General features: G+C 50.2%; 8 protein-coding genes across 8 annotated transcripts; 3 read left to right on the top strand and 5 right to left on the bottom strand.

Annotated features, from left to right (window-relative positions):
• Positions 1 to 178: 178 nt before the first annotated feature.
• On the bottom strand, positions 179 to 1,867 carry F4807DRAFT_210265 (phosphatidylinositol-glycan biosynthesis class S protein). Its single transcript, XM_047993926.1, has one exon. It carries the CDS (start codon positions 1,710 to 1,712, stop codon positions 303 to 305), a length of 1,410 nt encoding a protein of 469 aa, XP_047851506.1. The 5' UTR covers positions 1,713 to 1,867; the 3' UTR covers positions 179 to 302.
• A 186-nt stretch (positions 1,868 to 2,053) lies between these two features.
• On the top strand, positions 2,054 to 5,859 carry F4807DRAFT_453083 (acetyl-CoA synthetase-like protein; the record flags this gene model as incomplete). The annotated part of the gene is made up of 3 exons (XM_048000411.1): positions 2,054 to 2,065; positions 3,904 to 4,662; positions 4,729 to 5,859. 3 exons carry the CDS (start codon positions 2,054 to 2,056, stop codon positions 5,857 to 5,859), a joined length of 1,902 nt encoding a protein of 633 aa, XP_047851505.1.
• Positions 5,860 to 6,616: 757 nt separating this feature from the next.
• F4807DRAFT_436590 (diphthamide biosynthesis protein) lies at positions 6,617 to 8,839 on the top strand. The gene has a single exon (XM_047998974.1). The coding sequence runs from the start codon at positions 6,695 to 6,697 to the stop codon at positions 8,369 to 8,371; it is 1,677 nt and encodes a 558-aa protein (XP_047851504.1). The 5' UTR covers positions 6,617 to 6,694; the 3' UTR covers positions 8,372 to 8,839.
• A 572-nt stretch (positions 8,840 to 9,411) lies between these two features.
• Positions 9,412 to 10,473, bottom strand: F4807DRAFT_210246 (uncharacterized protein). Its single transcript, XM_047993925.1, has 2 exons — positions 10,153 to 10,473; positions 9,412 to 10,057 (listed from the first exon to the last, which is right to left on the bottom strand). The coding sequence occupies exons 1-2, from the start codon at positions 10,204 to 10,206 to the stop codon at positions 9,503 to 9,505; spliced, it is 609 nt and encodes a 202-aa protein (XP_047851503.1). The 5' UTR covers positions 10,207 to 10,473; the 3' UTR covers positions 9,412 to 9,502.
• A 2,258-nt stretch (positions 10,474 to 12,731) lies between these two features.
• F4807DRAFT_436587 (uncharacterized protein) lies at positions 12,732 to 14,761 on the top strand. The gene has a single exon (XM_047998973.1). The coding sequence runs from the start codon at positions 12,956 to 12,958 to the stop codon at positions 14,498 to 14,500; it is 1,545 nt and encodes a 514-aa protein (XP_047851502.1). The 5' UTR covers positions 12,732 to 12,955; the 3' UTR covers positions 14,501 to 14,761.
• Positions 14,749 to 18,575, bottom strand: F4807DRAFT_210234 (uncharacterized protein). The gene has a single exon (XM_047993924.1). The coding sequence runs from the start codon at positions 18,170 to 18,172 to the stop codon at positions 15,161 to 15,163; it is 3,012 nt and encodes a 1,003-aa protein (XP_047851501.1). The 5' UTR covers positions 18,173 to 18,575; the 3' UTR covers positions 14,749 to 15,160.
• Positions 18,576 to 21,096: 2,521 nt separating this feature from the next.
• F4807DRAFT_469755 (uncharacterized protein) lies at positions 21,097 to 22,196 on the bottom strand (the record flags this gene model as incomplete). Its single annotated transcript, XM_048002745.1, has 4 exons — positions 21,097 to 21,765; positions 21,817 to 22,017; positions 22,050 to 22,094; positions 22,154 to 22,196. 4 exons carry the CDS (start codon positions 22,194 to 22,196, stop codon positions 21,407 to 21,409), a joined length of 648 nt encoding a protein of 215 aa, XP_047851500.1. The 3' UTR covers positions 21,097 to 21,406.
• A 732-nt stretch (positions 22,197 to 22,928) lies between these two features.
• Positions 22,929 to 24,851, bottom strand: F4807DRAFT_210171 (carboxylic acid transport protein). The gene is made up of 2 exons (XM_047993923.1): positions 24,198 to 24,851; positions 22,929 to 24,142 (listed from the first exon to the last, which is right to left on the bottom strand). The coding sequence occupies exons 1-2, from the start codon at positions 24,752 to 24,754 to the stop codon at positions 23,158 to 23,160; spliced, it is 1,542 nt and encodes a 513-aa protein (XP_047851499.1). The 5' UTR covers positions 24,755 to 24,851; the 3' UTR covers positions 22,929 to 23,157.
• Positions 24,852 to 25,763: the final 912 nt, after the last annotated feature.

The following is a 25,763-nucleotide window of genomic DNA, read 5'->3' as shown; positions in this document are numbered from 1 at the left end:
CTGCGTAAGAAGCGCCGACGCTACGGCTCATCGTATCCCAAGTGTTTAGAGTCATCCGGAACAGATTAGCCGGGAGCTTGTTTCTGTCTCTGCTTGACAGAATATGGGTAGGCGTATGTAAGTATGTAGGGCTCAAAGACTACCTAAGTACCTACCCATCACTCATAACCCCGGTTAGTGCTCACTACTATGTATGCACGTCGATCGTGAAGCGAGGATAATATATAAATGCTGATTCGTCGCAAAAGTCCTCGCTGTACCTTATTTTGATGAACTCTGATTTCGAACGCGACCTCGCTCACCTATGTTTCCTTGACCTTCTCCTTTCTCGCCTTCTTCCAGGCCTTGATCTGATTCAGCAGGCCAATAACCAGCGGTACTCCGACAGGGCCCAGAAGGGGTAAATATACGGCGACCTTATGCTCGTCAGGGAAATAGAGCTGGCCGACCATGCTCTTCTCAAAAAAGGCCCGCTCCGCTTCTACGTCGGCGATACATGCGTTTTCGAGCCCGCTGGGTCCACCAAGATTGGAACACGCAAGCTCGAGATGATGCATAGATTTTGCCACCCCATCAGCGACGCTAGAGGGAATGGATATACTCGGAAGTGCCAATGAGAGACGAGCTAATGACCCTAGAGATGAGGAGGCTCGAAGAAGCAAGTCGGCGGATCGAATACGGGTTAGCGTGGAGAGACGCATCGGCAATGGTCCCGATTGCGGGGTACCAAGCAGTGACAGCAGATGCGAAGTAAAGGTTAGGATGGGTTGTTTTAACACTCCTGAAGAGACGTGATCGGCAGAAGGGGGCGGCAGGAGATATACGGATCCCCACTGTGGGATGAGCCAGGACTGGGACGTGCCCGTCTCCGAGGCGGTGCCAATAGTTTGGTTGCCGATGTACACGACGAAGTTGACCGTTGGCGCACCCCCTATAGAGGGCGACAAGGGCCATTCGGCGGCGTTGATAAAGGAGGATAGGTCTTCCTTGCTTAGCATTTGCGATTGTACACCTGGGTTAGCGTACAGCTGCACCTGGGTGTCGATGGTGAAGTTATGGATAGGTCCGAGCATGTCCAGTATCGGTTTCATGTATTCATCTATGGCAGATTCGATATCCCAGCTGCTCGGAGCTGGTCCGCTCGTAAACAACGAAAACGTAAGGTGATAAGTCCGCGAATATTTTAGCGATCTCGTCATTCGCTTTGACAAGGAGTCGCTCAAGTCGTGGGAGGATCCCGGGGGTCGTTGCTCGAAGGGCATCGAAGATGTTGCCAGATATGACAAAACATCTCGCTCTTCAGAAAAGGCATCTCGGAGCTGCGCTGCCAGATATGTCGCAAAGCCGGAAGTGGCAGAGTCGGGTGCTGGTATCGAGTTCGGGGGATAGGTGACGTCGAGGATGGGCAATTGCGAATCGAATGATGATGTAGCAACGTCGCCGGGGTTTAGTCGTATTGTGAGAGCGATGTTCGGATTACGTACCAGATCGTTGGCGTTAGCACGATCTACGTTGGTCGGCTCTGATATTTCAAGTTGCAAACGATGCCCCCTGAAGTCATCGGTCGGAGTGTCCAAGGCTTGTTGGGTAATGCGTACGAGGTTCTCGGTCTCGTCGTTTCGCAGCGTCGGCGCATCAACAGCAATTCTTATAGGGAATACCGGATTACAAGCCTGGATAAAGGAGATGTTAACAACAGACCTATGAGACATATATCAAAAGATAGTAAGACAGTATTCTAACCTTGCCGTCAGCCCAGTCCATCATCTGGCTCAGGGGCAGATCTGCCCGGTATATCGTAGTGGTCTTCCACCATATTGGTAGTCCGAAGAAAAGTACGATAAACCAAAAGGAGGCGACGATGTAAGACCGTCTATGGATATCTTCTACTTTCTCCGGGGGTGGTTGTTTGGACTTCAATGTCTTCCCGGGGTTGCTGTCGCTATCGCGTTTGTCACCAACATCGCCAGCACTACCGGCGTCTGCAGGTGATTGTTGACCTCTGGATGCAACGGTGTCATCATGTCGGGGATCGGAGACCGAAGTGGAAGACATGGCTATGGCTGTGGCTGTATTAAGCGGGAGAGCGGGACTACCTCATCGAAAGCATGGCTCGTGATCAATTGCGTCGTTGGAGCTGTCGCAATTGTTGTCATGTGTAAATTTACCAGGTTGCCAGGTTCTCCATACTATTGGAATTTGACATTTGGGAAAACAGAATGGAAGGTCGAAGCTTTCTCGGTGCTACGGTGCTACGGTGCTACTTTCCTGTTACTTTGTTTGGGTTTGGCAGGCGGGTCACACCTGTCGTCTCCAAAGGCGTGACGGTGCAGCGGTGCCGCTAGCCACTAGCGCTAGAGCGCTAATGCTGTACGAGCTAAGGATGAATTTCAATTGGCCATTTCATCTTTGGCCACGAGATCAATCGTTATTGAATCTGTCAGGAAGGTACAGTACGCAGTACAGGCAGGTAAGGGATCGGGCGATCCAAAAATAAACGTGATGTTTATCTGAACTTTCAACATTCATTTTTCATATTTCCATATCATCTCAACTTCATGTGCAATTTCAAATTCAATATACAAGATTTCATTTCCACGGATAAAAATAACCGGTTCGTCGACTCAACAAAATATCTAGCAATCCCAGGCAACTGTAATCTATCCGAACCGCCAAGATATTTGATTGGTAGGTTCGTTCCAATGCTGACGTCTAATAGCCGAGTTGTGGCTTTAAACCTCGCAGTCCTTGTTGGTGGCTCATGTGAAGAATATGGAACCTTCGAATCCGAATGCGACGGTGACGGAGGCGTCTCTTTGACCTCCCTAGCCACTGTACTTTAAACATGACTCGGACCTTTGGTCGTAACCCGCTGCTTCACACCCCCATCAGTCACGCACATTTGGACAGCAAAGCATCATCTGATAAGACATAGACGCATCATATCCTGATATACCCCATTAAGCTTCTCGACGTCATTGGTGCTTGACATTCAAATCGCTTTCGCTACTCCGGCAAGGCAACATGCAGGCTATTCTGTGTAACTGAAGTGCGTTGCAAGCCGAGGCTCAAAACGCAATTAGGAAATCAAACAGGAAAATCAACTACAAAACGCCGAGGGGTAGTTCGCGGATCGACCAATGTTGGCGATTCTCTACCTGCTCCCTACTACCTTACACCTACCTATCTACCCAGTCAGCCCAGTAAAGCGTACAGCTTTCGGGTCTCCGGGGCTACTCTGACACCGTCCGAGCCTAGTGGTTGGGCTTGAGGAAGAACCCAATGGCTTTCGATAGATTATTCTCTTAAGATGGGTATCCCGTACATCGCCATCCCTTCGGGCCTATGGACTTAGATATCCGGCATGCGTAGGTAGGTAAGTTTACGATGCGGATCCAGTATTATTGGTCTGCGGGATCCCGTCTCGAAAGGAGCCCACGCGGCCCACCGAGGGATATAGCGTCTTAGAAACTATCTAAAACGCGCCCCATGCTATCTTATTTATTTTACTACATATTCCAGTCCCCTTACCGTCATGAAAGGTTATTTTTTTTCCTTGCTTCGTGTCATATGTAACATATCATATTCATCGTCCACGTGTATTTTAATCCTGAGTCGTTCGCCATTTATTTATCTTGTGTTAGTATTATGACAACTATCTGAAAAACTTTACAATATTTATTGAGGCTGTTCCGTATCTTAAACATCTTAACCTAGCTGGTATGCCGTTCTAGGAAATCCATTTTACCAACACTGTCTCAGAAATCCAATTCCGAAGAGTTGTAATATGCCAAGTAAGTTACACGACCTCACAAATTTACAAATTAAGCCTCCAGTGAAACATTGTTCGACCCGAAATATGTCCCAAATTTGATCAACCTCCCCTCTTCGCTAACTTCAAAGTCAGTTCCTTTGGCGCTCGCCGTGCCGGCGGCTGCTGCTGGGCTCGCATATCTCAACGTCAAAACCGGGTTCTGGTATGACAGGACGTTGCTGCGCGCCACTCTTCCGGCAACATATCGCAATATTAAGCGCGAGCGGAGTGATCGCTGTAGTACATTCTACGTCCTAGAGCAAAAGGCAACAGACAAGTCAACGAGAGATCGGCCGTACATTCTCTTTCAAGATAAATCATGGACGTTCCGCCAGGTTTATGAAATAGCGTTGAAATATGGCAACTGGTTCAAGACGAAGTTTGGCGTCAAGCCAAAAGACATTGTCGCTGTTGATCTTCAGAACTCGGACCACTTTGTGTTCGTCTGTTTCGGGTTGTGGTCTATCGGGGCGAAACCGGCATTTATCAATTACAACCTAACCGGGCAGCCATTAGTCCACTGCGTCAAAACAGCAGAGCCGGTTCTCATGCTAGTTGACCCCGAGGTCGCTTCTAAAGTTGACGACGGAGTTCGCGACAAATTAGGGAATTTGCGAATCGAGCTGCTCACGGATGAATCAAAAGCGGAAGTGTTCGCCGCCGAGGCGATACGGCCGCCAGATTCTCTCCGTGGCGGTCAGTTGGATAAGGATATGGCCATTCTCATATATACTTCTGGCACGACCGGGATGCCAAAAGCCGCCATCGTATCCTGGAAAAAGTTGTCGGTCGTCGGGTCATTCGCCGGCTCTTGGTTGGCTACGAAACCCTCCGACATATTCTATACGGTAAGCCGCACGCCGCAGAAGCTCTTTCAACTGTATAATTGTAATGAACTAACACGTTGAACGTAGTGTATGCCTCTTTACCACAGCTCAGCGACAATTATGGGAATGTCCCACTGCTTAGAAAGCGGTGCTACATTGGCGCTAGGCAAGAAATTCTCAACTAAAACGTTCTGGAAGGAAGCTCGCCAATACAAGGCAACCATGATTCAATACGTAGGAGAGACGTGCCGCTACTTACTTGCGGCGCCACCTCAGATCGACCCCTACACAGGCGAGAATATGGATAAGAAGCATAACGTTAAACTAGCATTCGGCAACGGCCTACGCCCGGACGTTTGGAACAAGTTCAAGGACCGGTTCGGAATCGACGGGATCGCCGAATTTTACGGAGCAACGGAAGGCTCGTTAGCATTGTTTAACTATTCGCGTAACGAGCTGGCGAGCGGTGCCATCGGCTACGTAGGATTACTCTACACGCTAGTCGCCATAATATCCTCCGCCATCGTAGCGCTAGATCCCGAGACGGACACACCAATACGGGACCCGAAAACGGGCTTCTGCCGACGTGTTAAGAGGGGCGACGTCGGTGAGCTTCTATTCAGGTTGCCAGGCGAACCAGAAGGAAACTTCCAAGGATATTACAACGACCCTAAAGCGACGGAGAGCAAGATCATGCGCGACGTGCTCCGGAAGGGCGACCATTACTTTCGGTCAGGTGACCTAGTGAGCTGGGATCGGGAGGGTATCATGCGTTTCCACGACCGTATAGGTGATACGTTCCGATGGAAGAGCGAAAACGTGGCGACGACGGAAGTGAGTGAGGCTCTGGGCTCGCACCCGGCCGTACAAGAGGCCAACGTATATGGTGTGCAACTACCGAACCACGACGGAAGAGCTGGGTGCGCCGCGCTCGTCTTATCTCAGGGACAGCCTGACGACGCTTTACTACAATCGTTGGCCAACCACGTACGTAGCAAGCTGCCGAAATACGCGGTGCCGATATTTTTAAGGCTTGGCAAGGGCATTACCACGCAAGTTACGGACACGAACAAGCAAAAGAAGCAGGAGTTGCGAATGCAAGGCGTGAACCCTGCGCTTATCGGCGATGACGAGCTTTATTGGCTCAAAAATGGGACTTACGTCAAGTTCACCAAGAACGACTGGGACCGTTTGAATGGGGGTCAAGTGAAGCTTTGATCTGTCTACGGGTTTTACTTACTTCAACTTCATGAGGGTTTGAGGGAATTGTACATATTTGCATTAGGTATATGGATAGGATTCGGACTGGGGTAAACATGGGTGGGATAGTTTGCAGAATCCAGGTTTGGACTGCTGTCACCAATCTGCATGGGCATTGGGGGTCGCATTCAAGGGATCCGTTTCTGCGCTCTGAATCCTTTAAATCTCGATTTGCATTTGCATCCTTTTACTGCATTGTTTCATGTTGAGATCGTGCAAATGCCGAATGTTGCCCAATCTGCATTAGATCTCATTAATAACATAGTGACACTATCTTTACACGTTTTAGCATGGAGATGTCCAAGGTCAATCCTTGAGGTCTACGGTTATATATGAACTTCATGTCAGGGAGATGTTCAAGTTGTGTTCCCTTTTTATGATATATCTTATATGCACAGTACCTAGGTAGTATCCACGTGAGAATGATGGATGTTTAATAAATAATAAGTCAGTTCTGTTAGGCCAGAGAAGCTACCTAGTACCCTGACCATGCCAGCCCTGCACTAACAAAGGATCTAGATACATCCATATTATGCCTATGCCAGGGCTCTTTCCTCCGAAGGATCGCAATCTATTCTGTGTGACCCAACGCTATGGATGCATCCATAGTATCCTGAGCCTCGGGGTTACCCGCTATCGATAGTGCTGCTACTACATGGCAGAACTCTATAGCCCCTCGTGCCCCACCTTGCCCCTCCAAGGCCAGCGACCAAACAGCAAACTTCTAATTGTAAAAGTGAAAATTTCAAGTTTCGGCGACAATCTGGATATTCATTGTACTTAACGATTCACAATGACGTCCGAACTAAGCGCGCCGCCGGTCCTCTCAACACCAGCCGAACATATCTTCGAAGACCCAACCCCAGCTTCTTCCATCGCACAGGCGAAACGACCCAATCGGCCGGATTATGAGCTCTACGAAGTTTACGAGATTGTGCGGACGGCCATCGAGATCAAACAAAATGGATGGAATCGAATCGCCCTCCAGTTCCCCGACGCCATGTTACCTGATGCGCCATGGGTTGTCAATGCACTTGGCAATGAACTGGATAAGGGCCAGGAAGAAGGACCAGGCCAAGAACAGCAACAAAGACGAAGGCTATATATCTTAGCAGATACATCGTATAGTGCCTGTTGCGTTGATGAGATCGCGGCAGAGCACGCGGATGCCGATGGTGTTGTACACTACGGGCGCGCGTGTTTAAGTCCGACGTCGAGATTACCGGTAATACATATTTTCACAAAGCAGAAGCTCGACTATGCTTCCGTAACGGAATCATTCGAGAAGGAGTTTTCAGAGAAGACGGAGAAGGTCGTGGTAATGACGGACGTCATGTTTCAGGAACATGTGGCGCCTATATGTGAGTCGCTAAGAGAAAGGGGATATAGTAATGTCGTTGCGACTGAGATCGTGCGGGATCCGACTGGAACGATACCTAATCGCAAAGTCATATGGCCTGATGCGCCGGCCGAGGAACAGACCAATTATAGTCTGAACGAATATCACTTATTCCACATATCTACGCCTCCAACGTCCCTCCTCTTAACTCTCTCTTCCCGCCTCGCCTCTCTACGCATCTATTCGACACCCTCCTCGCCCTACACTACAACATCTGAGGTACCCGACCCGAGTGCAACACCTGGTCTCTTGCGTCGCCGCTACGGCCTCGTCATCCGGCTAGCCACGGCATCTATCATCGGAATTCTGGTGAACACTTTGTCCGTCAAGAACTACATGTCTACTATCTCCACGCTCAAAAGCCAGATCGCGGCTGCCGGGAAGAAGAGTTACACCATCGTGGTCGGCAAGCTGAACGCTGCAAAACTAGCCAACTTCGCCGAAGTGGATGGCTGGGTTGTAGTCGGATGCTGGGAGAGCGGACTGGTCGAGCAAGAGGGCCTGTGGAAACCTGTGATCACTCCCTTCGAGCTAGGTCTCGCACTTCAAGGGGATGAAAGCAGAGTCTGGACTGGTGAGTGGTGGGGTGGTATCGAAGGAGTAGTCGAAGCTTCTCCTGTTAAAGATGATAACGCGGAAGTTGGTGCCGAGCAAGAAAAGGATAAGGAGGTGACCGAAAACGAAGTCGAAGATGTCGAAGGCGGTGTCAGCGACGAGGAGTCGGAAGCACCCGAGTTCGACCTTCGAACGGGCAAGCTCGTCAGCCACAGTCGACCAATGCGGGTCGCCATACGCAGCGTATCGCGAAGTGGATCCGAAACTGACGGTGTAGACCTGGTCAATGGCCAAAGCGCGGCGTCCTCGGCGATCGTTAAGAGGGCCGTTGGGGACGTGGCTCTGGTGAACGGTGTGGCGAGTCCCGGAGCAGAGTTCCTGAGATCGCAGAGGACTTGGCAGGGACTTGGTACCGAGTTTGGTGCCGAGGATGATGAAGAGAGTACGGTTGTTGAGGAGGGGCGGAGCGGTGTTGCGAGGGGGTATACCGTTGGGCAAGACCAGCTACGGACGTGAGGTCTACCTCTATACTTCGATACCTACCGACTCAAGTGAGCATCCGTAAAAGGAACAATAGCCCATGTGGTTTTCTGTTAGAGGATCAAAAGTTGCCTGCGGCAAAGGTACTAGGCCTCTGCTCGAAGCCCAAAGCTCGAGCTAGCGGCTGAACTATGCAGCCGGGCAGGCTTACCAGAATCGAGTATTAGTGTTGATCTTCAGTCTCCCTATAGCTGTGGAGGTCGTCATACAAAGTACCTGTACCCCCTTATGATAAGAACACTATGCACAGGTATGTGCTTCCATATGAGGCTATCGGAAGACAATAGTCGAATAGCCTGGTCGCAGAGGCATCGGTAATATTGGATACCAAAGGGTACGCCAATATGTAAGATGCGTCAGGACATGCTAGGTATCCAGCTGATCATGTTGCGTGGCATATATATCGATATCTACTTAATACTCTAAAGATACACACTTACGAAGTATAGTAAAAGTTAATTCGTACTTAGGACACTAGAGCTCTTGGTGGATGGGAGCTTAAAGATGGCAATATCCTTCGAGCATTCCTAATTCGCATTGCTCAATAGTACTTCCTAACAAATCTCTAAACCAAAAGTTTTTTCCTAAATCTATCTGGTCCTCACCATCCACTTAAGTAGCCAGCAGTTGAATGGTAGACAGCTTTCACCAAGATATTCCTTTGCATTGTCATTCATGCAACCAAAAAAGCTATGGACCGTATCGACATCCATCCATTTGACAGCAAATCAGCTATAGCCAGTGAAACACTTAGATACACGAAGACCCAAAGGCCGTACGTAACAAGCATTGCCATGATCATCGTAAAAGTCGTAATCGTTGCGAATCAAAACGTGGGCAGGTCTTTCGTCCAAAAAAGGGTACATCACTCCGTCTCGTCCCACATTCCACATTCCATCAGATCAGCTGTGTTCTTTTCATCTCATCTCGTCTTCTCATCTTGTACCATCTCGTTCCAAAATCGACATAGTCTAGTCCGACCCCAACATAAGCTCAACATGTATTGTGAATAAACGCCGACTGCCTTTCTTTACAAATTCCTCATTCATTTCCGACAAACTTCTAATTTTACCCGTAGAGATGCGGAGGTAAAAACAAACAACCACCTTAGACGTAGACGCGGCGGTGCGAGTGGCTGCTATGTCGGCTATTCGGGCTACGACTGCTTCGGTGGCCGTGGCGGTGGGAATGCGTCTCGCGGTAATACGTGACGCGGTCGCCACTACTAGAGCGGTCTCCGTGCAGGCAGGCGAGGATACTAGTAACGAAGAAGAAGACGCAGTTCATGATGCCGAAGGCGAAGCAGGCCTTGAGCATGGCGCAGGTCTTGTCGACGTTCACGTCCCAGTTGGTGGCGGAGGCGCTGCCGAAGGGCCCGAAGCTGATGTCGTACGGGTCGCCGGTGGTGATGTGGGTGCAGTCGGCCTGGGCGATGAAGCGCAGGGCCCAGACGGCGCCGATGAAGGCGCCGACGAAGAGCAGGTCGACGACGGCGACGAAGGTCGCGTTCGACGACGAGCGGTGGTAGCTGAAGAGCGTGTAGATGGACCAGGCGAGCGCGAGCACGGACACGATGAAGAGCACGAGGATGTAGTTCGGCGTCAGCTGGTTCAGCTGGACGTAGCCGTTGACAAAGTACGCCAGCATGCCCATCGTCGGGATCTGTGTGGCGGTTGGGTGTTAGTGTTGCGACTGATCGGCGCATAACGCATGGACTTGTCGGGGTGTAAATGCAGGTGTGGGAGGGTTGAACTTACCAGTGTGACGATCTGCACGAAGCGCCAGAACGTGAAGAGGATTGCGAACAGCATCTTGCCGGATTGCTTCTGCCCTTCTCTCGATCTTCTATGATTGAATTGACGGTACTAGAGAGACGAAGGATTGGGCGCGACGATGTAGCAGGTCTGCAACCAACAAGAAGACAATTGGATGTGCAGGTGAGAAAGGTGTGAGAACGGAGTGAGCGGAGAATAAGAGATGACCAAGAAGACGATGACCGCAAAATACAAAAGGTGGAGAGGGAGAGCTGAAGCTCTAGGGTGACTTTGCGCCAAGAGCTGCACAAGCTACGAGACAAGGCGGGCGGCTGGTTGGTAGGTTGAACCGGGGTCTTATGCGTCTTTTTATGCCGATCCTTGGTGTCGTAGATTTTGACAACGACGATTATTGAAACGATGCAGAAAGTCTATCAATCGAATAAAACGGATGTGTAAAGAAGTAGTATGTACAGAAGCGATGGATAGGTTTAGTATTGACGAGTCCCGATTGACGTCGTCGACGCAACGTGAACTTGCGAAATGTTGGTTGTCGCAAAGACGAATGAATCGGGTGAAACTGGCGGGGTTCCAACTTTCTTCAGGTAAACAAAAAACATGCGGCAGGGCAACGCCTTATGGGGAACTTTAATTGATTTATGACGTCGGCGGAACCAAGAAGCTTAGGGAGCTCAATCAGGGATGCTACCAGCCTAAAGGAACCTTTAAAAAGACCCGAAACTGTAACCTTGAGGTACTACGTATTTTATTCTATATGTGGATGCGATTCGATGAAGAAGATAAAAAAGTCGTTAATGGAATGCACGAAAAGACAAGTTATTACTATATGCACCTAGGGACCTACGTAATATTCGACAATGTAGGAGCACCCTTAGTTTCCAAGTTTTCCTCAAGATCTCTGCACTCTTTTCAGGTTCGTATTCTAGTATCCTAGCCCAGGATTAGCCCTCTAAAATCTAGACCTCAAAAATTAGCGGGGTTGGTTAGGTGGTTGGTCAATTCAACGTTGTTCTAGAGAACCAAAAAAAACTTGGTCATCCTGGCCTGTGCGACAGAAACTTACCCCTAACATCTTCACTCCTTGCCCCCCTTTTACTCACACCTTCTCAAGGACGGTGTGTATCACATCCATTACTTCAGCTAACAGCACCAAAGGAATCTAGCGCAGGCAGAGCAACCAACTCATCTATCAAGTCAGACTATTGAAAAGAGGAAAGTAATATTCCATCAAATAAGCAAAAGTAGAGGACAGCGGTATCTAAAGGTCCCACCTACATCTAAATATGAAGACTCAATACGTGTCTAAAGGGAGAAGTTTTATAAAAGAGGTATCTTGTTTAGCGAGATCGCTAGCAAATACTTCCAACTAAATCTTAATAGGACATTACACGGAGCTCTAATCTTGCTCCTGATCTGGTCTCTTATTCATAGGCTCCAGCGGTAACGTCTCGTAGCGAAACCTGTTCGGAATAGCCGTCGTAGTCGATTGTCTGTGTATCCTATAGATCTATTGGCGACCTTCATCTAGCGGCCGCGATACATTTTGGTCGCCTCAAAGTCTTCCTAGGCATCCAACGCAGATACGGCTTGCTCTAAGACGACACGGGGCCCACCCATCTCATATTTAAAAAGCATACCGAGATCCACTAGGTAGTTATATTGCTGTACTGAGCGATACAATGTTCGTAGGGAAGGCGTCAAACATGGATTTCCCTTGTTGGACCTGATCATACTTTTTTTTCGTAATTTCTTGCTCTCCTTTCCCTGGAATACGCCGCTGCAAAGGCCTCCGGTGGTGATACAACCGGCGACGACCGGTTCTCGGCTGTGGTTGATGGCTAGCTGGGACGTGTTATGCCCTCCGAGCCCGCTATTGTGGGGCCGTGTTCACACTCAGGTAAAAACACGGCTTCCCAAGAACAAGAGCAGGTAAAAAGAAGGACCGAAGAGTATATCTCACACTCCTGTCCTCAGTAAGCATATATATGGTAGGTATTTATATTGGCCTTCTAACGTGTAAAGCATAATACTTTAGTGGTATGCTTTTCGTCAGGGGACTTCAGGGGCTCTATGAACCGACCCAATCTTACTATGTATAATTACCCTTAGGATTGTTACTAATGAACAAATATCGTACAGATGTCGGTGGCTATATTTTACGTAATTGGCCATGTCCATAATATGGTATATGTCAGAGCATGGAACAGGCGATGATGACGCCAGACTCATTATTTTTAGCATGTAATTAAGCGGGTAGCGGATGTGTCCCGCGATATCTACTGGAAATTGGAATCGGAATACTCTCTTAGTAGAAGATGGGTAATTCTCTCCCAGCTACGATCATACATGGATCATCTTATATTCGCCTGAGACCGCCATAAACACACCATATTCCATGCTATAGGGGATTTTGTATAATGTCGTCCCCTACCATCACTTACCTAGACTCGTCGAGCATGGGAACGGCTTGGTGCTGACTGATACACATGCATAGCGTCAGCAATAAAGGTGAATCGCGGACTTAAGCTTGCATGGCCAGCCGTCTGTTCCTAGATTTAGGTGTTTATCGAAACTCTGATTACTGACCAAAGGTCATAAGTTCATCAATGATCTTACTGATTGATATATACATAATGGGTCCCGGATCGGCCAGGAAGTCCCCAGCATAAATATAAAGCTATGCGCTACTGGAACCTACACCTGTGATCTACATATGTAGATTGGGCCTGATATCGTAGCAAACCATAGTGCAATCCAGACCGGCGGTAAATCGCGTCATAGGAACATGGCACGCTCCCACCTATTCCTATTAGCCTCGATCGGCCTTACGACGGCGACAGATCTGAGTACGCTTCCCGCGCTCCTGAAGAACATCTCGGCAGATATATTTCCGGACCTGAAGGGAATATCCCAGGACATCTATGCCCACCCGGAGACCTCCCTCCAAGAATTCCACGCCCACGACACCGTCGTGGACTACTTCACCACGACCAAGCCCGGCTTGTGGGATGTAAAACCACACGTTTACAACCTCCCCACCGCATTCCAGCTAGATTTCGTGCATAAGCCCGCCGGGTATACGGGTTCCGAGGACGAGATCCCCGTCGTCGGAATCATGGCCGAGTACGACGCCCTCATCGGCATCGGCCACGCCTGCGGCCACAACCACATCCTACTCAACGGTCTCGCCGCGGCGAGCATGGCGCGCCAGGCTCTCATCGCCTTGGATATCCCCGGCCGGATCCGCATCCTAGGGACGCCCGACGAGGAGAACACGGGCGGGAAGGGGCTGCTGCGGGATGCGGGCGCGTTCGACGAAGTGGATATGTGGATGATGGCGCACCCCACGAGCGCTAACGCCGTGCAGCCCATGGGCGCTCGCGTCGACGCGCAGGCGAATTTTGTGGGCGATACGCATGCCGATGCCGTGAGGACTGCGTACGAGGCGCTCGTGCTGATCACGGATTTAGGGACTACTTTGCCCTCGGGCACGACGGCTACTCCTGTCGAGGACGTGGGGATGTTCGCTATCAACGTGGTGTCGCAGAAGATTTTGCTTGGGATCGCGGGACTAAGTCTGCAAGATGTGAACGCGACTGTGGGCGCGCTTTTAGACAGCACGTATATCGGCGTCAACTACACCGTCGCGGAAGACGACGAGGTCGAAAAGGGGATCGCGGTGACCATGGAAGGACCCGGAGGCCACGCGTCTGAGGGGACGAAAAGTCCACTTAGGTTAAGTATCGAGACATTCCGCAATTTGACGAACAGCGGCAAACAAGGCATTTCGTTTTTCTTGCCAGGAAATATCACAGCTACGGAGCTGGACATCACGATATCGGTTCGACCTCGGTATACGATGGATCTGGACTCGCTCCTGAAAAACGTGACGTCGACAATCACCTCCAAAGCCAAAAGCATCACCACGGACCGGCCGTACCCGGCGCTCGAAGTCCTCAGTACCCCCGGCGACCGCTTCATCAACCTGATGCACGACGCGGACCACGACAGCCAGACGAACTGGAACTTCTCGACCATCGCTCCCGCCGCCACCGACGCCGGTTTCGTACAGGACGCGGTGCTCGACCCCAGCACGAAGCAAGTCCTAAGCACGTTTAAAGCCGTGTTCCACCCGAACTTCGGTATCTGCGAGCCCGTGGCCGGCGCTCCGTGCGGTTTCAACCACGAGCCCGAGTTTGAGCAGACCGCGGGGACGGAGTATAGTTATGGAAGAACAGAAATCGTCGCCAGAGCGCTGGCGCAGATCGCGGTTGAGTTGCTTGATGATAAGGCTTTCATGAGGGAAGCTACTAAGCTTGTGAGGAAGTAAGTTGGATAGGTATGGTTTCATGGCACAAAAGAAAAACCGGGTATTCTAGTATCGAAACTCGCAGCAACAATGAGTTCCTGTTATGTTAAGCAGGTAAGCTACGCGCATAGTCTTACGGTTGCCATGAAGCCATCATATGTTATACGCTATTATGGAGAACGCTTTGTTGTGTGAACAGAACCCCCCTTTACAAGCACCCCCGGCCGAAGGCGATAAAGGCATTATTCTGTTTTCGACACTGGCGAGACGGTTAGTATGTGCCAACTTATGCTTCTATTTCCTCATTGGAAGACAAGTAGAGGTAGTATCTGTTTATATACCTAGTTACAGGTAAGAATTTTCGACCCGACCCCGTATAAAGCCCAGAACCGATGGTACACTACTAAAATAGCTTCATGACCTCTAATAGGGTATTGCATGCCTCATGGCAAATTTCTAAAGGAAAATAACTCCCTCAAACCTCGTACACATCATTCAGCATTGATCGCTCATCGAATGCTTTAACGAACGACACCGCCGTCCCTGTCCCGTCCCCGTCCCCGTCCCCTGCTCCATCCCATTTAAATAGCCTCCCATAGAAAGTTGAAATTAAAATCCTGGAGAACTCCTAGTCCTAGGTCCCCAATGTGTTTGAAAATTGTATCTTTTGGACTTCACAGCCTAACCCATATGTTCCTCAGCAACAGAATCAAGCTCATCAAAATCGCGAATCACCGGCCCGAGACCGTCGGAAGCAGAACTATTCGGACTCAGAATCGGCGCACCACTGCAGCTAGAAGGGCTATGGCTCGAATCGAAGAACCCCTCCATGCGCGACATATCGAGATTAAGATCCAACGGTGCAGGCGGCTTGGTTCGGCGTATGCTCAAGCCCTGGGGTTGCCAGCTGCCCTCGTCAATCCGACCGCCGGTATTATTCGGTCCGAAGGTCGCGAAGCTGCGCTCGCTCCTGGCCCTTTGAGAAGATGCATAACCTTTCGGGTTGAAGCTGGCGTGGGTTTTGGATGATGACGGCCGAGTTATGCTTGAGGCTGCGTCGTCGGAGAAGCCACTGACGCTCATAGCAGAAGATCCACCCCATATCGTAGGCGAGAGGGCACTGGGAACATTGGATCGCCCACCCCGAGATGCGTTCCATCCGCCACCGTTGTTTGATCGGCTCGTCACAGTCCTAGGTGGCCGGGGGAACTTCTGCGCCTGCGCGCGCATCATACGAAGCACCGGGTCTCCCGAGTTAGATGTATCTGAGTCGACGCTTTCACCGCTTGTATTATTTTGCCAGGCCCGAGGAGCGAGCCAGCAGTGTGAGAGCTCGTGATGGGCCTCAGCTGCGGGACCAGACGCGCCCTTCCACGGCGGTGTCTTCATTCCTTTGAAGCGCGGTGATAGATGGTAAGACACATTTTCCTTATACCGCAGGTTGGGTGCATCCACGGATACGCTGGCGAGAGTCTGGAGTATGCCGTATATGAGAACCCAGCGGCCGCGACGGGCGACGAAGGGGTCGACGCTACCAATCTGGTCCGCTTTCTCGAATTTGACAAAGCCCTCGATCAAGTCGGACTGCGTGAAGTCCGATCCTAGTATGTATATGTTGGTAGCTTCGGTATAAGCTAATTGTGCACGCCTCTCGTTGATCCGATCGTCGCCTCCCTGTTTCGCGCTGTTGGCATTGCTCCTGTCCTTTCTCAACTTCTCACGACTCAAACCGGAAGAAGGGGGTGTGATCGGCGGAATCGACTCGGGAACTAGAGGATAGGGGTGGGGGATATGGGGAAATCGCATCCGGTTGTCGAACTCGATCAGCATATCTGTGAGTGGGAGGTCAGGGGTGTCGGGGTCGAACGATTTGTTGCCGCTCTCGGAAACCATCATCCATTTCCTGCTGCTCCTGGTCTCAGACTCGTCCCACACGATATCCCTATTGACGAGGTAATCATATAGCGCGCCGAAATCTTTTTGAATCTGCTTTGCCAACGTCCGAGTTAACCACATCTCCTCGCCCTCTACCGTTTTCGCGCCGGCTTCGGGGGGAGGCCAGTCGCCATGTACCGTAGCGTAGTGGTTGATAAAGAATTGCTGCAAACGATCGGCGGCGTCTCGAGCAGGGCCTCGTGCCGAAGGGCCAGCCGTCGGCCAAATGTCTCCGAAAGAGAACTCGGCAAGGCGTTCTTCTGCCGCTTGCACTCGAAGCTGAGTTTCGAGACATGCTCTCTCTAGAAGTGCCCGTGTAATCGGCGTGACGTTCTTGAAATCAGCGCACCCTTCTAACCGGGAATACATCCCGGCGCAATGCACGAAGGCCTCAGACCATCCTTCCTCCCAGCGCACGTCCGGGGTCTCCGACCACGCTAGCATAGATACTGCGGTCTCCGCGTCGTTACGGGCATCGTCGATACCACGCGCAGACAGATAGTTGATGATAGTGCCGACATTGTCTGCCTCTGGAGGCATATACGTCGTGAGACGCGCAAGCAGATCTGATAGCGCCTGGAAAAGCGATAGACCGACCAGAGACGCATGATACAGCAGCGCGAATACGTTGCGTGTTGTGATGGCATGCCGATGTGCTTCGAGCTTGCTTAAATTGGGCGGTGTCGGGAAATACATCTCGTAGGAAATCTGGCCGTCGGTGTCCGCGAGACTGGTATCCTCGGAAACCGGAGGCGTCGGTTGACCGTGGCGACCTAGATTGTATCCGAGCTGCGGATGAGAGCCGTGCGGTCGTAGCATTGGCGGAGCACCAATAGGCGACGGCGGCATGTGTATCCGCGGGTCGTACTCTTCTTCCGTAGATCCTTCGCGAAGGAGAGTGATAAGAAACCGAGATTCGGTCGCCTCAATTATGTGAGAAGAAAGGCGGAAAGAAGGGTTCGGTCGCGGGGCCTGTCCTCTGCGACCAAAAAACACTAACACGTCGCCGTTGGGATCCCACAGCTCGGGGTCTTTGCGAAGCTTATTCCATCGCTGTACGGGCTTTCCGGCACCAATCCACCGTTTGATCGGCGGCGTAGTCGAGGGCGGAGGGATCGGAGGCAGTTTAGAGGACGGCGGCGGCGAGATCATCTGCTGATATTCCGGATCCCATACCAAGTGCTGCGGGGTTTGCATATGCATTATAGGCATCTCGTTCATGTCGAAGGAATCTGTATCGCCGTGGCCTCTGACGGTAGCGGAAGACTCGGGTCGAAGGGCCTCGCCAGCTTTCTTCTTCTTAGCTCCGAACGTGAAAGCCTTCGTAAGCCCCTTACGAAAGTCGTCGCTTTTCTTGTCCACGACACTCCGAAAGCCGGAGCGTTCGATGCCTGATACGTCCTCCGTTCTCAGCACTGGCTTTCTCGCTCTAGCGTAGGCATAATCAGCCATCGGCCCCGGGCGCTGCGAGCCGCCACCTTCTCTTCTCCCCGAGTCGCTTCCGCCACTCTGGCTTCCACTGCTGATGTTGTTGAAGCTCGTAAGCTCGTTGCGGTAATTTATCGGCTCCGCCTCCCTCACAGGTTCCGAGAACTTCAAGAATCGCGCGTTCATCGTGCCGTAGCCGGTGCCTTGCGGCAGGCCGGCGTCGGTAACGGAAAGGTCATCCCGGTCAGAATAGCGAGAGCTTCCCGGAGTCCGACCTCCAGACTTCGGCTCCGTTATCTTTTTCCTCACGTACGCGCTACGCCCGGACATGGTGGGCTATGTGAATAGGAAATTTGGCCCAGCTAGTGATGAATACTGCGTCTCCTAAAGTTTGAGATTGCTACGAGTTGGATGATCGGGCTAAGAAACGTGGCGACGCAGGTCTTCCCGCGTTCGCATCAGGATGTTATGTGATAGTGATATCGACAAGTTTGCGAGTCTCGCGTAGGCCAACGTGCCCTCTCGGAGAGGACAGTCGGTGCCACGGAGAAAGTGTCAGATTGCTAATGGATAGTTTTGTATGACAAGCTGCTACAAGGTCGGTCTTGGGTACACGTATGCGTCGCAGGTTGCGAAAGCTGTTTAGTAGCGAGCCACTCTTGTCTGCTCTCGTCGAAAGAAGCAGGTAACTTCAATGAAATTTCAATGCAACGCCGCAGATCGATCCACTTGATATATCAATCCTAATCGGGAACGCGAAGTCTTAGCCGTCTGAGAAACCTGAGCTATCCTAGACTTGCATCCGCACACTCAATTATTTAACCGAAAATTGTTGTCCGAAACACTGATGCCCATGAATTAAATAAGAAGAAATCGATAGTCCAACAAGCGAAGTCTCAGAGGTGGAGAGGTGGATGGTGGGCGACGTTGAGATCTATCATTTAAATCCGATAACCGACGAGTCCGTGGCGTTCCCACATTTGCTTTTGAGAGTCTTATAATAGTGTAATCCGCTTGCTATCCAGAGGTTCGGAATCAAAGTGGAGATCGAGTTCACACGGTGAATCGAGTGGTGATACGAGAAAACAAGGCAACGCGGCCTTGCTTTTATATAATCCTAGATACCCGGTATCCTCTCATGCCTCAAGTAAGCAGGTAGGTAGTTCGACTCGGTCGTAAGAGGAAGTATTTCCCCATACCGGTCTGATGAGGGCCTCAGCTGGGGACATCGAGAATATGTACGACATGGAAACTGTCAACGTGGGGGATGCTACCGTAAGGGGGTTTATCAGTGCAAGGTTAGGGTCTATAAGTAGCGGATTCTGGAACATTGCCCGTAAATGTGACCGGGCTTTACTTTGATTGGCTGTTTTCCACGATGCGCCGGCTCTGACATCCCTGAAGCCGACAACCATACGGGTCCCAGTCGCATGGCTCTGCGTATCTCTGCGTACCCAATGGGTCCTTCTAGATCAGATGCCTTTTAAGGATGTAGAGGCTACGGTTCGACCGGGGTTCCTGGGGCTTCCAACTAACTAATAGAATCTATTGATTTCGGCGTAATCGGTCCCTCTCCAGAGACTGCATATGAAGCTTAGGTGGAGTAGTACGTCAACCACGAGCCTATACGTGGGCTTCCTGGGGTAATCCGTTTTCTACCTGACATACTGGTAGGTGACTGTCTAGCTTTGGAGGGACGGCCAGGAGTTGGCCATCAGCATTGATTGATAGGACTCGAAGCCATGTTCGCGAGACCCCGGATTTAGGGGGGCAAGGTAAGGAATGAACCGATCAGCGCCTTACGCACGGCTCCATAACGGTGCATATCGAATGTCGACGGCTTGGCGCTGTTCTCAAGGGCTGAAGCTTGCATTAGCACTCTCTGGTAGGATAGTAATCGCATGAACAGCCAGCCAGGAAATCGCCTAAGGTCAATATATTCAACGAACATCGTCGGATTGGCAAGTTTCGTCCGTACGTCAATTAGGTATCATCTATTTTCGAATGAATAAAAATGATATGAATCTAAGTAGGTAGAAGATTAGATGATGAATTTCTGAGTTTGAATTTACTAGTATGAGAAAGATAAAGAATCGGTTCCACAGACAACGACAGGGGTAGGGGATATGCAGGGCTGGCCTAGCGCCAAGCCAAAACACTAAACAGCTTAGCCCTAGATCCCCTAACATCTTCATTACCCCATGCTCTAAACAGACTAAATAGGGGCCAAGTCAAGCGATATCACGAACCTTTACAACTCTAACACGATTACCTAGCTACTAACAGCTAGAGCTATGGATGTACATACCTCTACAGGTTTATAACCAGTAATGGTCATTATCAGCTTTCTTCACAACTAACAAGATAACATCAAACGTCCAAGGCTTGGAAATGCTCACCGGTATGGATCCATTTGCCCAATGTTGACATCCATCTTCCCCTGAATATCCCTTGCCTCGACTTCGTACACCGTCAGAGGCGGCCGTAACGCACAAATCGGTACCAATAGGTACTCTAATGGCCTTTACCAACGTGCTGGCACACGGGATTATATTGACCAGATTCTCTATCGTGCCATATTATTTATCATATTATTTATTACTTCCATCTCCCAATCATAAGCCGAAGGGTACGTATTCTCCCTACCTGGTACGGCCAGAACTAAGGAGATTACACAGACGGGAACGCGCATCGAACGATACCAGCTAGACCAACTCTGACAATATGTTTCTGCCCAATCAGCTAATCGTTTGCCTCTTGTCTTAAATATCCCCTCTCACATGCGTGTAATCTTACCTAAGAGAACCTCCGCGGCTAATATTTCCGTAACGGTAATGGATAACTTCCATCGCGTGCACGTCCGAGCTTATTATTCTCCCGAGAAGTTAGAACTAGTGTAGTCACCTTAGTAATGGTACGGATCGGGAAAAGGGAGCTCTCCACTCGAAAAGTTGCCGGGCGATGGATCGTCATAGCAGATGTTTGAATATTGACGCGAAGCTTGATGGGTTACATCGATGCTACCTGAATAAGTTCCTTGGGCTCACCGGTGGAGTAAGCCGCAAGAGTGAGCCTCTGTCTACTATCCTGTATCCCTTGTATTTTACTATACGCATGTTAGAAGGTGCAGACATCCTGTCCCCGCTTCCAACATAGTCCATTGCATCTACAGAACGCCACCGCCTTTCATCACCCTGGGACGATCTGGGTTCGATAAGAAGCGGCTCCGATGGAATCAGAGGCTTCGAAATCCAGACGCTAGGTAATGAACTGAAGAGACAGCAGCGACTCCTCAACTACGATCCCGACCATAGCTATAACAACCAAATTTATATCAGAGAATTTTATTAACTACCTTCCTGAACAGTCGGGCCATGCTATTAAGTATTCAATTGACACAAGGAGGGCGACAAAATGTATGTCGATGCCAATTGTTCCATCAATAGCTAAGGCTGGGTACCAGTATATGTAAAAGGTGACAACCTCACGTCTTAGACGTTCACGGTGAAGAACTCGATCGAGTTTCATACCACCACCACGACGTGTTCAGGTTTGGGTTATCTCTTAGTCCTCTGAGGAAGAGAAGCGAAGCCCTAGTTTCCTGCAACGCTCTTCAAAATTCGAAATCGCCATGGATTTAGGCTCAGCCGGACGCGGCTTCTCGTTCTCCTTCTTTACGGGAGTCATGGGGGGGAACTTGGCGGCAGGCGGGTTCGATTTTCCCTGAGGCATTCCAAGAGAGACTGGTCTCTGAGAGGGTGCTGTCGTCGAGGGGTTCTGGATTGTAGTCTTGGGAACTTGAGCAAAAGCTTGTGCCGACGTGGCTCCATTGTGATCGGCCTTTGCGATGGCTTTGGCCGCTTTTATAAGAAGTGGCGCCCTATTCCTAACCTTCTCCGGGTCTAACTCCTCTGCTAACATCACTTGTAGCTGTTAGTACCGACGATTAATGCTATGGATATGCGTCTACTTACTGCCAGCAAGCTTGCGCACCCACATCAAGTAATAACGATAGACACCACTCTGCTGCTCCGCATCCAGAGCATCATAAGCGTCGGACCAGAGCCGGGTAAGTAGGATACCTTTGCTACGTCGAAGCTTGATTTGTGCCTCAGCGAAGCCAATAAAGAACCCATTATTATGGGAAAGGTTATCTCCCGCGCCATAGAAGAGGACTAGGACATAGTTAGTTACCAAGGTAGTATACTATGCTCGGGGAAAGACTTGCCATTGTCCATTGGAAAGTACTTTGCTTTAGTCTTGTTAGTCAAGTCATCAAGTTTTGCATATATCGGCGAATTAAAGACATACATTTGTACTTCTGTTGGCCATTGGCCTTGGGAGCAAGGTTCATGGTGGAGGAATACATCGTAAAGAGCGTAAGATCTTATGATAACCCTTGCAAGACGATACCAAGGAGGAGATTAGGGCCGTGTGCCTCGCCGTCCTAAATGCTACCTAAGTTTTGATAAATTAGCATATACTTTGGAAGTGGCGATACCTCGCAATTTGGGACGTCGCCGCGATAATGGATGTGGGGATGAAAGGACAGACCGGTACGCAAAGAAGGTGGCGAGGATGAGAGAAGAGGAGGATCAACGATAGGAAGATAACGTGTTAGGAAAGAAGGATTCGTATGGGGAGATTGAACGAATAAAATAGAGTGATAGATTATCACTTACCAAATGTCAGGACGGTGAGGTACAATGCCAAAAATTAGTGCGTGTGGAATTAATCCGTGAAGGTTCGGTTATTTTCGTTGCTAGGTATTGAAAGAAGAAATATGCATCAAACAAGGACAGTAACACGGCCCCAGCCTGGGTACTCAAAGAAGTGGAAGGAAGGAGTTAGACGGATAAGTTACAGTGTTGTGCTAAATAGAAAGCTAGGTGACTCAGACTCAGGTACTGTGGGTAGAGCGACGACAGAGGTGGTGATTTAGTGGGCGGTCAGCGCATGGGTGCACGTGGGTATTGTAGGAACAACAAAATTAATTGTCAGTGGACAAAGTAGGTACCTACTAAGTAGATATGTAAGTAGTATAATGACACTGGCAGTCGTACGCCGGGGCTAACAGTACGCTCCTGCCTGCCAGGAGCCAAGTCACCTTGAAAAAAGCTGCTAATCCAGGCACATGCCAAAGTCTACCGACAACACCCTTACGACACGTGCGGGTCATATTGTTCAGTATTTGAGTATGTACATGAGGCAGGTGCCTTCGTACCAGGTAAGTTCCATCTACATCATCTTCATAATATGGGTATGCTAAGTTATAAACACTTATGACAGTCTTCAAACCAACATCCTCGCCCTACCTAGACTTCGCTTTTACCAGACTCCAATTCCACCGCACCGTGCATTTTCGAATCAGATATCGACGCATTATCCACCACCTTCTCGACATCACCGTGAATATTGGCCCCAGCAGGCCCCGCGCGTTCAAAAGACCGCCCACGCTTCTCCGGGCCCAGCGCCGCCGTCACCGCAATACCAACCGCAACGATCGCAAGAGCAATACCCATTGTTGGGCCGTAGCCATCGACCAACTTGCCGCTCTTGCTTAGGACGAAGTGGCTTTCCGAAATGGCATTGACGATTTGTGCCGCCGGAGAAGATATCATGTTACCTAGCTGGTATGCAAGGCCCGGGAATGTGGATCGGTACGCCGGCGGCGACAGTTCGTTAAGATGAATGGGGATCACACCCCAAGCTCCCTGGACGAAGAATTGGATCCAAAATCCGGAAGCGGAGAGGCCTGATTCGGTCGTAGGCAGAATCCAGGCCGGCACGAGGCAGCAACTGATCAGCGCAGCTCCAACAATAGCTCGACGACGACCGATAAATTGGGAGAGGTAGCCGATGATGGTGCCACCGACGCAAGCCCCCGTATTCATTAGGATACTAGCGCGAGTCGCAGCATCGTTTGGAAGCTCCTTTGACTCGAGCATAAACGTGGTGTAGCTGTCTTGGCTCGTATGCGCGTAATAGTTGAACCAAGTCATCAGAAAGATGCAGTAGACGCAGATACGCCACTCCTTAGCGAGCATAGACTTCGTCTCCGTCCAAAAATCGGCCGCCGAAATATGGTGACCGGCCGCCTTTGCAGCTCTGAATTGTTCCGATTCGGGAAAGCAGCAGCGGACGAGTCCGGCAGAGATAGAAAGACCGGCAGCAATCCAGAAGACCGTTTTCCAAGTATCGGTCGCTCCGCCAACGCCGAGGTTGGCGCACGCCGCAAGGACGTAACCAAGAGCGTAACCTTGCTGCAGAATACCGCTCATAAGGCCGCGCGCCTCGGTTCTTTCAGTCGACATGTCAGTATAATATACTGTTATAACAAGGCACGTAAACTTACGGGCAGTTCTCGAGAGCCATGGCCACAGCATTACCATATACGCCACCCATGAACAACCCAAAGAGAGACCGTACAGCCAGGAACTGTTCGAACGTCGCGCTGTAGATTGTCGCAATTTGCAAGAGGCCGAGGACTATCAAGTTCGCAACCATCGGCCATTTCCGACCAAACCGATCACCGAGCAGACCGAAGACGGCGGCACCGACAGATCGCAGAAGCAACGTCAAGGTAATCGCAGTGGTGATGTCTGTCTTAGTCCGTTCGTAATAGTTTGACAATTTGACAGTTTGGATTGCCAGAGCGTGGAAGTCGAAAGCGTCGGCAGTCCACGCATACATACCCACAAGGAAGTAGATCCAGTTCTTAGCACTCAAGAGCATGAAAAGCGAGATAGGATTTCGAGGTCTCTCAGGGGCGTGCCACTCCGTATAGGACTCGCCGAGCTCATTCGTCACGACAACTCTCTGCTTCCATCGAAAGAGGTCACCCCACGACTGTTTCGCACTAGCGAAGATACCCTTCGCGAGAGGTTCCGCAGTCCCATTACCAGCGGCCATGTCTAATACGAATAACCAACAGACTACCTTCGTGATTTTAGATTCCCGCGGGGTTGATGATGTGGATGGCCTACCCCAGGAAGATCTCTAAAGGAGGTGTGAGAGTCATAGCGTTTGAGCCGGCGATCATTCATCTCTTATACCAACTGGAGAGGCACATACCACGAGGCAAGGCGGCGTAGCATCCGCCAGATATGAACGTGGATGATACCAGCCCGATTTGCAAATGGCATGAGAGATTCCGCGGAACCATAAACTACCTACCTATGATTCCAACACCTGCATATCTCCATCGTTTACCACCACGCGATGCAACTCGATACATAGTAAGCATTGTTCGACGTGCCAAGAGGATTGGTGGCGGTCTTGTCGGGGTATAGGCAAGCTATTCCGATGTGAACGCTTATCCTCGACCTCTGGTGTTGATGAGTCGGTTCTTGTCTGGACATGAATTGTGTGGAGGAGAGCGAGAGATAGAGCTCACTGGGTTGACAGATCGGTCTCTATTCAAATATTACGTATTGCACGGGTTTGGACAAGCAGTCTAGATTTCCTAAAGCTTAGAGATGAAGAGACCAGGCACATACCTGCCAACAGGTAGACGGCTACCCTCCATGATTGTTAACCTGATATGCTTCAGGATGAAATGGGGTAGGGTTGTATACAGATTGCTTGTGATAACGGCAATCATAAAGAAGCCATCACTAAGTAAGTAATTGTAAATCTCCATGGGCGTAGAAAAATCTCCGATGATTTACAGTGACGGATAGAACTCAAATATTTAGGTCATCCCCGCAAACAGCGCGAATCCCCCAAAATGTGAGACACTGTATTTATCAGAGGCCCCTGTAGTTTTTAAAATCGCACGACACGACGAGTCTCATCGAAGAACTTGGAAATCATTATTCGAATTGCAAATTGTGAGCGACCTAGTCCGCTTCAAAGTATTCTAACGAATGTAGAGTCGCGGAAACACGAACGTTCCCCGAGAACTGGTATGATGATTGAG

The sequence above is a fragment of the Annulohypoxylon truncatum genome (assembly GCF_022578515.1).
Source record: "Annulohypoxylon truncatum strain CBS 140777 unplaced genomic scaffold F4807scaffold_30, whole genome shotgun sequence".
NCBI lineage: Eukaryota > Fungi > Ascomycota > Sordariomycetes > Xylariales > Hypoxylaceae > Annulohypoxylon > Annulohypoxylon truncatum.
This window is presented reverse-complemented; position numbering and strand designations above follow the sequence as displayed.